The sequence below is a fragment of the Archocentrus centrarchus genome, chromosome 14 (genome assembly GCF_007364275.1).
Source record: "Archocentrus centrarchus isolate MPI-CPG fArcCen1 chromosome 14, fArcCen1, whole genome shotgun sequence".
Taxonomy (NCBI): Eukaryota; Metazoa; Chordata; class Actinopteri; order Cichliformes; family Cichlidae; genus Archocentrus; species Archocentrus centrarchus.
The window spans coordinates 14,707,193-14,720,443 of NC_044359.1; the positions used below are offsets into that span (position 1 = coordinate 14,707,193).

The 13,251-nt window shown below is 41.2% G+C and overlaps 1 protein-coding gene across 1 annotated transcript in view; it reads right to left on the reverse strand.

Annotated features, from left to right (window-relative positions):
- Window positions 1-2,806, reverse strand: part of kctd16b (potassium channel tetramerization domain containing 16b) — a 108,658-nt gene extending 105,852 nt beyond the window's left edge. The window contains exon 1 of the mRNA XM_030746890.1: window positions 1,969-2,806. Within this exon, the coding sequence (XP_030602750.1) occupies window positions 1,969-2,806 (838 nt within the window). The remainder of the gene's footprint in view (window positions 1-1,968) is intronic.
- Window positions 2,807-13,251: the final 10,445 nt, after the last annotated feature.

Consider the following 13,251-nt stretch of genomic DNA (forward strand, 5'->3'; position numbering starts at 1 on the left):
AACGTATTTTCTTTTATTTGTGATATAATGAAAGCTGGGACAATTATCTCAAGATGGTTGTCAGCTTCTAAATGATTGATTTACATCTTTAGTCAGCATTATGTCGTTTGTCGTACCTTGCTTATGTAACAAGACTTGACATTAATATTTCTGTGTTTTGAAAAAGAAAAACCATTCATACATACATTTGTACTACCATAAGCTTTTGGACAGTGACACTTTTTTCTTTTGTAATTTTACCTCTGTATACTGCTAGAGCTGATTTTAAATCAAACAATCAAGATGTGCTTGAAGGGCAGACTTTCAGCTTTAATTCGAGAAGTTTCATAAAAGAATTGCACTAACTTTTTAGGACTTGCCCATGCAATTGAAGGGAGTCACCATTAGGCTGAAAAATCCAAATAAACCTGTCACAGAGATAGAAAGAAAATACTTTAGGAATGGTCAAATCAACAGTCTGGTACATTCCTATAAAGAAGGAATGAACTGACCACAGAAGACAACTTTAACTGCATTACTGCAGTATTTTTTTTCCTTGGTTAAGATAAAACATCCATTCAACAAACATTTTTTTAATTAAAAATAAGATTTATCTAAAAATTGCAATTTTCCAAAAATGTATGGACCAAACTGTATTTCCACATGTAGCCACTGAAGGGGATGGCAACTATTCTATGACTAACATAGGATTCTACAGTATTTATGTATATAGTTTGGTTGTTGTATGTTTTGTCTTACAGTATATCTGCACAGTTCAGAGTCAGAAACATTATAAATCATAAAATATAGGGTTTGTTTGTTGGTTTGTATGTTTTGTTTTGGTTTTTTTTTGTTTTGTTTTTTTTGGGGGGGGGGGGGGGGGGGGTTCACTATGCAATATTTTCCCATTTGATAAATTTGCCATTATTTGGTCAGACAGGCTGAAATAAGTCAAATCTGAGGCCTTTTTATTTCCAGAATCTTTCATGGTTTCTCAAAATAAATGGCCCCTGCAACCAGTTCAGGAGTTATGTAGCAAAAGCTTTAAGTAGTTAAGTACTGAGAACATAAGCACATTCACAGTATCACTATGAGGTTTGTGATTATATAGTTTCAGATTAAAGAATATGGATTATTTTGTTGCATCATAAAATCTTATGAGAGCCAGTATAACAGTCATGATGATATCTTCTTTACTACCACTCCGCCAGGAGCTACTGAGCAGCAAAGATGGTGAAATGGAAGGAAAGCAATAGCAAAAGCAACAAGGAAATGCAAGAAATTGAAAGAATGGGCTGGATAAAAGTAGAGAGGGGGTGGAATAGCAAATTGTACCATGGTAAGAAATGGCAAGCATTGATGAATCACTGTTCTCACAACTGCCTTGGCTCAGATGGTTGTGAAATTTTGAAATATAACAGCCACTGAACGCTGCAGCATGCTGTAATAGGTTTGACCACACCAGAATCAGAACAGGGACCAGGCTGTCAATCATATGTTAGCTGCAAAGGTTTCACTGCTTCCAGAGAGATGTAGAACACCTTTGTTTAACCTCAGTTATAATGGGTTTCCAAAGCTCAGACAAAAACTTGAGACTTGCATTTAAAGATGAAGATTCAGGCTATTTGGACGGCACAGAAATGTGGATCCAATGTAGGGTATTTCTATATAATCTTTCCCTATCATGGAAATCTACCAGGCTGCTAGCCAACAAGCAAATGCACTGTCAAAAGGGCACGTATAAAAGCAATGTCATGCAAACAAACGGGTCTCACCACTCTGCCTTTGCCAGTCGCCACAATAAAGTGACTGGCACGCTTATACCATTCAAGGGTCCACAGCCAGTTAGGCCCACCCATCCCCACAACCAGATGTTGCTCTCACGCCGGCTGACAACCCATGTGCGCCTTCTAGCGGCGTTCCAAGTTTGTGTGTGTGCATGCGTGTGAATAGTGACCTTTTGTTGACAAAATCAATGATGTAACTTACGATAGAAAACGTATTCTGTGTAGCTGGACCAGATCTTGTCCTCTGTGTGCTGGTTGACGAACGAAGCTGTGACTGAGGAGTTGCAGGCCACCATTTGGAAACCGCACTCCGACAGCATGTCAAAGGCTCTCTCCAGATGCTTGAACTTGAGGTAAAACCGGGAGGTGTACCGATCCGGGGTCCTGTCCGGGTCTCTACTCTCGTTCAGAGTCTCCCCAAACACTTCTTTAGCCAGGGCTACCCTGCCGCATACTAGTATCCGAGGTCCCCTCCTGAACTTGGCATCACTCTGACTCTCACGGCCCATGGTGCACGACCCCCGGTACCCCACCGTGATAAAACCGCTCTTTCTGTCCGCGGGAACGAGAGAGGGTGGCGGGCACTGCCGGTGATCGCTACCCTGGGATCCATCTTCATAGTCGCTGTGAAAGTAGTCGTCCGGGCTTTGCTTGATGTCCTCAGGGGTCAGGAGCTTCACCAGGTCGGGCAGCTGAAAGTATTCTGCCTCTTTTCTGAGCCTTCCCCTCTCCGGGAAGTGGTCCGGGAGGACAACTTGCTTATCCCGGAGGTAGTCCAACACGTATCGGAATAAAAACCCATCTCTGTCAATGAAATAACGACCCTTGGGGTCTCTCGCCAAGTCATTAGATGCGTCTTTTTTAGAGGAAAATAGCTTACCAAGCAGCGAATTCGGTGTGCTCACCAAAGTTGAGTGACGCGTGTAATAAACCTGTCCCCCTACGTTTAATTCAACAACATCTGGGAAACTGTTCTGAACTGACGCCTGCTCTTTGGGGTTAGTCCTGCAGTTTAGACTCAGCGCCATCGTTTCCGTCATGAACAGCTACAAGCAGGCTGCACACCTCTTTCAAAGGCAAGTCTCAAAAAAAGAAAGAAAAAAAAAAGCGATGGATCAGTGTCAAAAGTTATCCGAGCCGTGTCCCCTGTTATTTTGACGCAGGACCTCCAAGTTCATCTCACAACGATCTGAATAAGCATTTTTCATGGCTGCACTGCCATTATCACCTACCAGTCTTTAACAGTTGTCGAAAATGGAGAGGGAGATGTCAGTTCGTAGTCTTTAAATTGACAAAACTGAAAAGAGCAACTTGAATGGAGGAAAGAATCACCGTTGAAAGAGGGGACAAATGTATCCTGGCGCATCAAAAAAGCTGACTACATTAGTGGTTGTGGGACTCCCATCGCCCCTGGGAAAAGAGCAAACATGGAAAACCGGCGAATGCTGGAAGAAGGCTATTTCACCGAACAGGAAAAAAAGACACTTGCCTTTTTTTTTTTTTTTTTTTTTTTTTTTTTTTTTTTTTTTTTTTTTTTGCTTTTGAAAGTAATATCCAACAGATATATGTCCGTTTCCACAAACGCAGACAACCAGGGAAAAAAAACGGGAAAAAAAGTCGAACAACTTATTTTAGGATCAAGCCCAAAATCAGAAAGGTGGAGATGCGACGCTGTCACTTTTGTTTTCTTTTTTTTTTTTTTTTTTTTTTTTCAACTTCCTTTCAAGAGCAGACGACTACTGAGGTTGTGGAGACTGACAGGAGGAGGAAAAATGTCTTTCAGTGACGAGAAACTTCGCAAAGATTGCAAACACAGTCCTCTAATCATTTTGTCTGTAGCTTGTCACATACAGACATGTCGCCTGGTGCGAGCTGCTTTAAACTAAATCCCTATTCAAAAACATTTACGATTTTTTTTTAGTCCTCTAGAGGTGTTAAAATCTCAGTTTTGAATTTTTCTTTCTTTTTCAAAGCAGTAGAAAGGACGAGCCGGCTGCTGGCTGCTGTTACCGGGAGCTGTCCGTGGTACTGAAGCAAGCATCTCACCCCCTTCTCCTCATCCTCCCTTGCATACACTTGTACCGCCTCCCTTCCCCTACAGAGTTGGGTGGTGTCTTCACTGTTGCCCCTTCTCTCCTACACGCATCCGCACGCAAACACAGGCATCTGTGTAAGTAAGAATTGCACTGAAAAAATCATTTGTCCCTATTTGAATACACATAACACTAAAGTTTGCTATATTGATGTTTATCATTTGTAATACTAGCCTTACAGTGCATAGAAGAAGAAACGTTCCATCCATCATTGTGCCATTATTATAACGGGAGCACTGTGCTGTAATTTGACCCGCAGCTTGAATCCATTTGCATGACATTTAGTTTGAATACATCATTACAGGACATGTTTAGGTCTCCACGGTGCGTTATTATCGTGCAGCATATCAGTAGCTTCCATTTTAGAACCGTTTTACAAATTAAAATTCAAAGCTAAAACACATATATTCAAAATCCATATAAATGCCTGCAACTACCTCTGAGCTGAAATATTGAGAGCGTTCTGTCTTTGCTGTGTAAAATGAGCAACAGCGCCTCCCTATGTTTTCCCCTAAGCGGAAGAAAATGGATGGAAGGTCTTTTTTTTTCCTTTCTTTTTTTTTCAGCGCCATTGACAGATCCTCACACAGAGAAGTGGTGGAATTCGTGTGTGAAAAGCCTTTTGGTTTACAGTTGGTGTTAATTAATGCATGTATGCACATTGCACTAGTTGCATTTGCAACTGATAGACATTTCAGAGCTTGGATTTTCACTTCTCTGTTTCAAGTGAAGTTTTACCAAGAGGGATCTTTTTCATGATGCATCACAGTTCACATAATCAAAACTTTATGTCATGAGACAAAAGCAGTCAGCACTATCAATTCTATTTATACAGAATTCAGTTAGTGCATGGTGAAAAGTGTTACAGAACCAAAGCAGGACTTGTATATAAGAAGTGTGGGTCAAAATTTTGAAGTATACATCTCAGAGAGCCCAGTTTATGTACACTATATTGCCAAGCATATTCACTCATCTGCCTTCACACACATATGACCTTGAGTGATGTCCCATTCTTAATCCACAAGGTTTAATATGATGTTGGCCCACCCTTTAAAGCTCTAATAGCTTCAACTCTTCTGGGAAGGCTTTCCACAAGGTTTTAGGAGTGTGTTTATGGGAGTTTCTGAACCATCTTCCAGAAGTGCACTTGTGAGGTCAGACACTGATGTCGGATGAGAAGACCTGGCTCACAGTCTCTGCTCTAATTCATCCCAAAGGTGCTCTGTCAGGTTGAGGTCAGGACTCTGTGCAGGCCAGTCATGTTCTTCCACACCAAACTCAAACATCCATGTCTTTATGGACCTTGCTTTGTGCACTGGTGCACAGTCATGTTGGAACAGGAAGGGGCCATCCCCAAACTGTTCCCACAAAGTTGGGAGCATGAAATTATCCAAAATGTCTTGGTATGCTGAAGCATTAAGAGTTCCTTTCACTGGAAGTAAGGGGTCGAGCCCAACTCCTGAAAATCAACCCCACACCATAATCCCCCCTCCACCAAACTTTGCTTTGCAGTGTGCTTGGTGATGTAAAGTTTGGATGCAGCTGTTTGGCCATGGAAAACCATTCCATGAAGCTCCCACCCACATAATCATAACACAAAATGGTTGGTTAGTGTAACCATGCTTCTTTGTTGTTGTTGTTGTTGTTTTCCCCACACAATTTTTAATTTTGCAAGTATTGTCAGTATCTTTTATGTTTAACAAGTGATGAACTATTTGGTTTACGTATTTGTGCTCTTTCCCATTTTTTTTCTATTTTCTGTCTATTCTCTTTTTTTCCTCTCTCTCTTTCTCTTTCTCTTTCTCTCTCTCTTTTTTCTACTACTACTTTTTCCTAAGCCTGTCAGCTCTGGCACAATTTGTCACACAGTATGTTAAAAATAACTCAAATAAAATAAAGGGTCACACACTGACAAGAGGAGCCTATAGAGAACCTATAGAGCTCATCTTGAAATAGCAAATACGTTTGGCACAACAATGCATTCAGATCACAGTTCTGCTTGCAAGATCTGCCAGACATGACAGGCTTAAAAAAATGTCTTGGTATGCTGAAGCATTAAGAATTCCTTTCACTGGAACTAAGGGGCTGAGCCCAACTTGCTTCCACTTTGTTACAATACCACTAACAATTGACTGTGAAATATTTAGCAGCAAGTAAATTTCATGACTAAACTTGTTGTAGAGGTGGCATCCTATCACAGTACCATGCTGGAATTCACTGAGCTCCTGAGAGCGACCCATTCTTTCACAAATGTTTGTAGAAACAGTCCGTCTGCATTGGTGCTTGGTTTGAAACACCTGTGGACATGGATGTGATTAGAACACCTGAATTCAATGATTTGGGTGGGTGAGTGAATACTTTTGGCAATATTATTTATTTATTACAATCTAATGCCTTCAGCAGGCTTTTATTTTTCTTTGTAGTTCATCTGTCCACGCTTAACCAACCTTGCCATGAGCAAAACTGCATTTTCAGGGGTATTCCTTCACTGTTGTATGTGCCCTACCTCTGAGGAAATTATGCCATTACTTTTCTATTTCAGTGTTCACTCTAATTTCCATCAGTTTTACAGTAACTGTAATCTACAATAGCAGAGCCATGGAGGCAATCAAACACATCAGATACATTTTAAGCAGTAAAGTCACTAAAACATTCATACTAAAATGCCCTTCTTTTGGTTTGGTAATGATTCACAGTCTCATCCTGTATTCAGTGCTTTTAGTGGTATTAATGCCTTTCTATGAGATATGGTGTTATGTGGGTTTTTAAAGCACTTTAAAACTTTTAATTATGCTTTTGCACAAAACATTACCATAAACGAAATTCTTAAATATATAAGTACTACAAAAATCCTTATAAAAGACAAACGTACAAACAGACACACACAGCAAGAGAGACAGCGAGAGAGGGGGGAGGTGTGTGTGCCCAACTGGGACTTGAGCAGTCACCCAGAAGTAGGCCATGTCGGCAGCGTCTTCATAAATACATGTGAGCACTACAACACTCCCTACTGTGCTGCTATTTATAGAGCAGACGACTGACCACCTGTACGGAGTTGAACCTGCTTGTGCTAACAAAATTAATTTCACTTTAGCTTTTTTTGTCCCCAAAGGGCACTTGATTCACTGGTGTAGCTTCTTCCAAAACATACAGCAAGACCATCAACAGACACATCCATCCGTGGTTTGTGCACTGTGCCTGCATTTCAGGTCACAATATCAACATAGGCTATTTGAATTAATTATTTTTCAATTCCAGACAAAGTCCAGAAGAGCAGTTTTGGAAACCATCTTATCAGAATTCAGATTTATTATTTTAGGGTTATAATGTCATATTTCCTGGCTTTTCATCAAACATGCTGGTGCAGTTGTCACAATTTCCAGATTATGTTTTTGTTTTCTATGTTTTTAAACTCCTTTTAGTTTCACATTAGCAAATTAAAAACATACACAAACATTCACTCCACGAGCACAGCAGCAACATTAATAATTTATGGTTTTTCAAAGAGAGGCATTATATCAGAGAGATTTTTAATTTTTCACTTGAAAAAGCGAGCAACTTCGCGAGCACCCCTCTTCCTTGATACAGATCAACTGGCAGCGCAGTTATTTTCTTCCTGTGCAGTGCAGAGAAAACTATTAAAGGGAAATTTTCAGGCCAGTCACAGATGGTTGAAATAAACAGCATACTACTCCCACTTCCATCTCTCATTACAGCCACACTGAATGATGCCAGGCCTTAGATGGGAAATCTGCAAGTACAGCAGGCAGACATTCAATGCATAAATTCAGCCGACTCAGAGAGAATGAGTATTTACCGAGAGTTTCTATGAAAGCCTTAGTTATCTCTTAAACATGTACTTTAACTTCTTTTTATTTAAATATAGAAAGCTACTTATTATTTGCAAAATTTCACCAGGAAACAACCATGTTAGCACTGAATGTTAGAAGAAGTCGGTCAAATCAATCAGATATATGTGGAAAGTTCTTATTGGTGTTATTTAAGATATATTAGAGATGACATTATTTTTGATCATCATTGTTAGCAATAGGGAGCTATTACATTTGGTGACTCACTGTGAAATTAGATGGTCTGAGAGCAAGCTGGGAGGGTTTTGCATGTGTGGACGTTTGCTTGTATTACTCATAATGTGGGTACATAAATCTGTACAATTACATTTGCAGGATTTTGACTTTGCTTTAATGACAAAAAGTGTCTGTGACATTTTAGGGTTAACATTCAGTTAAAGGTTAGATTAAGGCTTAGGGTTAACCAGATAGTGCGAATGGTTAGGGTTAGGTTAATTGAATTATACTATATGGAATGGGTAAGTGTGTCCAAACTTTTTACTGGTACTGTATATAAAAATCCCAGCTCGCCCTGAGGGCAATCTTTTGTCCTCCAAGCTCGGGTCCTCTACCAGAGGCCTGGGAGCTTCAGGGTCCTGCGCAGTATCTTAGCTGTTCCCAGGACTGCGCTCTTCTGGACAGAGATCTCGTATGTCATTCCTGGAATCTGCTGAAGCCATTCTCCGAGTTTGGGGGTCACTGCCCCGAGTGTTCTGATTACCACTGGGACCATGGTTATCTTCACCTTCCACATCCTCTCTAGCTCTTCTCTCAGTCCATGGTATTTATTGAGCTTCTCATGTGCCTTCTTCTTGCTGTCAATTGGTATTGCGACGTCTATCACTACAGCTTTCTTCCTCTGCTTGTCCACCACTACTGTGTCCAGTTGTTTAGCAATCACAAGTTTGTCCATTAGTCCCACAGAATCTTAGCTCTGTTATTCTCAACCACCCTTGGGGGTGTATCCCATTTTGACCTCAGGACTTCCAGGTCATACTTGGCACAAATGTTCCTGTATACTATGCCGGCCACTTGGTTATGGCGTTCCATGTATGCCCTGCCTGCTAGCATCTTGCACCCTGCTGTTTATGTGCTGGATTGTCTCAGGGGCTTCTCTGCAGAGCCTGCACCTGGGGTCTTGCCATGTGTGGTAGACCCCAGCTTCTATCGATCTTCTGCTCAGAGCTTGTTCCTGTGCTGCCATTATTAGTGCCTCTGTGCTGTCCTTCAGCCAAGCTTTGTCCAACCATTGGTAGGATTTTTCTATATCAGCCACTTCCACTATCTGCTGGTGGTACATGGCATTCAAGGGCCTCTCCTTCCATGATGGTTCCTGTTCTATCTCCTTTTCTTTCTCGGGTTTCTGCTGCCTGAGGTACTCACTAAGCACACGCTCAGTTGTGGCCATCTTGCTGATGTAGTCTTTGTTGTTTCATTTAGGATAGTAGTTCTGACAACTCATTAGTCCTCAGCCTCCTTCCTTCCGCTTAACATACAATCTCTGGGTGCTGGATTTGGAGTGAAACCCTCTATGCATGGTAAGAAGCTTTCTTGTTTTGATGTCAGTGGCTTCTATCTCAGTAGCTGGTGTTTTGCTCCTCTGGAGTTACTGCCAATTCCTTTCTGGGCCCGGCTCATATATTGAGCCATGTGCCTGTTCATCTTAAGATTCTCGGCCTATTAATGGCAAAAACATTTTATTTTGATGCTGACAATTACCCTTTGTGAAAGCACTGCATTAAAGATACTCAAACAATTTTGCCCCTATTAATATTTCAGATGTTTAAAAAAGATGCTGTACAGCTTGTCCTTACTAAATTATCTAAAGTGAAAAACTATGTTTTTTGGTTAATAAGAGCATCCACAACTGCAACAGTATATGTATGACAACAAAGGAAAAGGCATAGTAGTTCCATTTTAGGTCATTGTTTGCATTATGAAGTTTTTCATCACTCTTTTGTTCGTTCTTTCGTTTGTTCGTTTGTTCATGAAACCAAAAATAATAACCTGTTGATACTCAGGCACTATATAATGATTACAATCAAACAATCAAAATGACCAGCTATGAGCAAGCACTTGGTGACAGTGGAATGAAAAATTCCCTTTTAACAGGAAGAAACCTCCGGCAGAACCAGGCTCAGGGAGGGGCAGTCATCTGCCGCAACTGGTTGGGGCTGAGGGGAGGGAGACAGGACAAAAGACATGCTGTGGAAGAGAGCCAGAGATTATTAATATCTAGTGATTGAATGCAGAGTGGGGTATGAACAGAATGAAAAGGGGTGAATAATTAAGAAACACTCAGTGCATCACCCCCCCCCCCCCCCCCCCCCCCCCCCCCCCAGCAGCCTAAGTCTATTGCAGAGTAACTAAGGGAGGGTTCAGGGTCACCTGATCCAGGCCTAACTATAATCTTTATCAAAAGGAAAGTTTTAAGCCTAATCTTAAAAAAAGAGAGGGTGTCTGTCTCCTGAATCCAAGCTGGGAGCTGGTTCCACAGAAGAGGGGCCTGAAAGCTGAAGGCTCTGCCTCCCATTCTACTCTTAAGTATCCTAGGAACCACAAGTAAGCCAGCAGTCAGAGAGCAAAGTGCTCTGTTGGGGTAATACGGTACTATGAGGTCTTAAAGATAAGATGGGGCCTGATTATTCAAGACCTTGTATGTAAGAAGAAGAATTATAAATTCAAATCTAGATTTAACAGGGAGCCAATGAAGAGAATCCAACATGGGAGAAATATGCTCTCTCTTTCTAGTCCCCATCAGTACTGTAGCTGCAGCATTTTGGATCAGCTGAAGGCTTTTCAGGGAGCTTTTAGGACAGCCTGATAGTAATGAATTACAATAGTCTAGCCCAGAAGTAATAAATGTGTGAATTTGCTTTTCAGCATCATGCTGAGATAGTATGTTTCTAATTTTAGAATTAGAAATTAGTCTAAATAAAAATGAGAAATTTTTGATGGTCTGGGACCAGGCAGTCTCTATAAGGATGGGGTTTTGGGGGGTGACAGGAAGAGAGAAGCTGCAGAGAGGCCATGTTAGACTGCAATTCTGCTTCCTGTTTTCAACCCTGGATAGTCACTTTTTTTTTTTTTCGGGGGGGGGGGGGGAATTTCTGCTGTTCCATCAAAGTGGGATGGATGCCATCTCTCCTAATAGGACCAGGTTTTCCCCAGAAACTTTCCCAATTATCTGTAAAGTCCAAATTGCCCACAATTAGATGATCTAAGCAGGCTGGCGAGCTGTCTAAACTCTAGCTGTCCTGTGAAGTATGCGCTCTCCAACACCTGCAGCTACTAAAGCAATGAGTCATCAGTCTCAATTGTGCCTTTGAAGATTGCTCAGCAATGTTTTTTGGCTTATTTTAGAATTACACTGATATCTTGGCTCTCCAACATTGATCTTCAAACATCAACTCATTGAAGTCCTTGTGGGAATCAGCAACAATGTCCCAATGCTCCATATTTGGTATCTAAACAAGATATTTTTAGCTGATTCCAACAAACAGATCTAATATGAGAGTCAGTTGCATTAAGAAAGTAGATTAAACTTTTTGACACAATTATCATATCTCAAAATACAAATGTCAGTAATATGACTTGCAAACAGTTTTGAGCAGAGAGAAATCCTTTTTGGCTGACAAGACTGACAAACTGGAGGCATATATCTATGAATTTTGATAGTGTTATATTCAGATGTATGATTTCAGCACCTTGGGATTTTTATTTATTTCAGCAGGTTAAAAATGAGTTTGGTCTTGCTTTGTGTCACTTTGGTGTTTGGTGGTTTGAAAACCTGTCCTTATCCCCTCTTTGCCTAAGGCCAGGCAGCTTCTCCCTGCTAAACTAGGCCCACTGCTCTCCCTGGAGACATGACTAGTTACCAGGAAGCCCACTAAACATTAAGGGCTCTGTCAGTCAGAGCAGAGCGGCTTGGTGAGGGGCAGACGAGCAACTACTGGAGCCAGAATAAGAAGAGGACTGCAAGACACCACAGAGAGCTGGGAAGTTGAACTCCTCAGCTTGTCTTTTGGCCAGCAACATAGCAGCAGAGCTGTCATCCCACTCACTAACACTGACTCTGCAGGTGTGTGTGTGTGTGTGTGTGTGTGTGTGTGTGTGTGTGTGTGTGTGTGTGTGTGTGTGTGTGTGTGTGTGTGTGTGTGTGTGTGTGTGTGTGTGTTGCACTACTTTTTGTACTGGAGAAGACATCAAGGAAGAGGGTGTATCCCTGCAGCCAAGTCTAAACGGAGCATCAAAATGTAGATCCAAAGATATTTTGGATGCAACCAACTGAGCCAGGACTTTGTATGTGTGTATCTGTACAGCAGTGACTATAGTTGCTGCTAAATTAAGCTCCAATCGAGATCACTTCTATATTGTTTTGCTTGTCTGTTGTTTATACCCATTTGACGTTTCCTATGTTGTGGTCAGTTTGCTTGACAGAAGCATTTTTTAAAATCTTGTTACAGCTGGGCTTTAAATCAACCTAGCATTAAATCTACTGAATGTGAGACATTTCCTCACCGGACACTTTGTTAGGTACACCTTGGTAATACTGGGTTGGACCCTCTTTTGCCTTCAGAGCTTTCTTTCAAGTTCAATTTAACAAGGTGCTGGAAACATTCCTCAGAGACTTTGGTCCATACTGACATGACAGCGTCACACAGTTGCTGCAGATTTGTCAGCTTCACATCCATGATGCAACTCTCCACATTCCAAAGTCATTCTGCTGGACTGACATCTGGTGACTGTAGAGGCAATTTGAGTACAGTTAGTTCATAGTCATGGTCAAGAAACAAATATGAGATGATTTGAGTTTTGTGATATGGTGCAATATTCTGCTGGAAGCAGCCATTAGAAAATGAGCACACTGTGGTCACAAAGCTATGGACATACTCCAGAACAATACTCAGGTAGGCTGTGGCATAAACGGTGTTCAGTTGGTATAAGTGACCCAAAGTGTGCCAAGAAAATATCTCCCATGCCATTACACCACCACACATCTGAACCATTGATACATGGCAGGAAAAATGCATTTTCACCTAGGGAACTGCCACTCACTGGATAGTCACTCTATTTCTTTTCGTTTGAATTATTCTCTGTATACCCTAGAGCTGGTTTGTAGGAAAATCCCAGTAGATCAGCAGTTTCTGAAATTCTCAGACCAGCCCATCTGGTACCAATAACAATCCTGCGTTCAAAGTCACTTAAATCACTTTTCTTCCCCATTCTGATGCTCACTTTGAACATCAGCAGGTCGTCTTTACCATGTGTACATGCCTAAATGCTTTGAGTTGCTGCTAGGTGATTGGCTGGTGAGATATTTGCATTAAGCAGGTGAACTAACTATAGGCTTCACAAAAAGGGATTGACAATCCATACATCTATCTATCAGTCCATCCATCCACCTTCTAAAACTTTTACCCTGTCAAGGGTTGTCCAAAAATGCACTAGAGACAAACCACGTTCATCAAGAGGAGAGGTATGGTCTAGCTAAGGTGCCACTGAATGCCATGAAATATTAAAAACTCATCAGATAGTCAAACA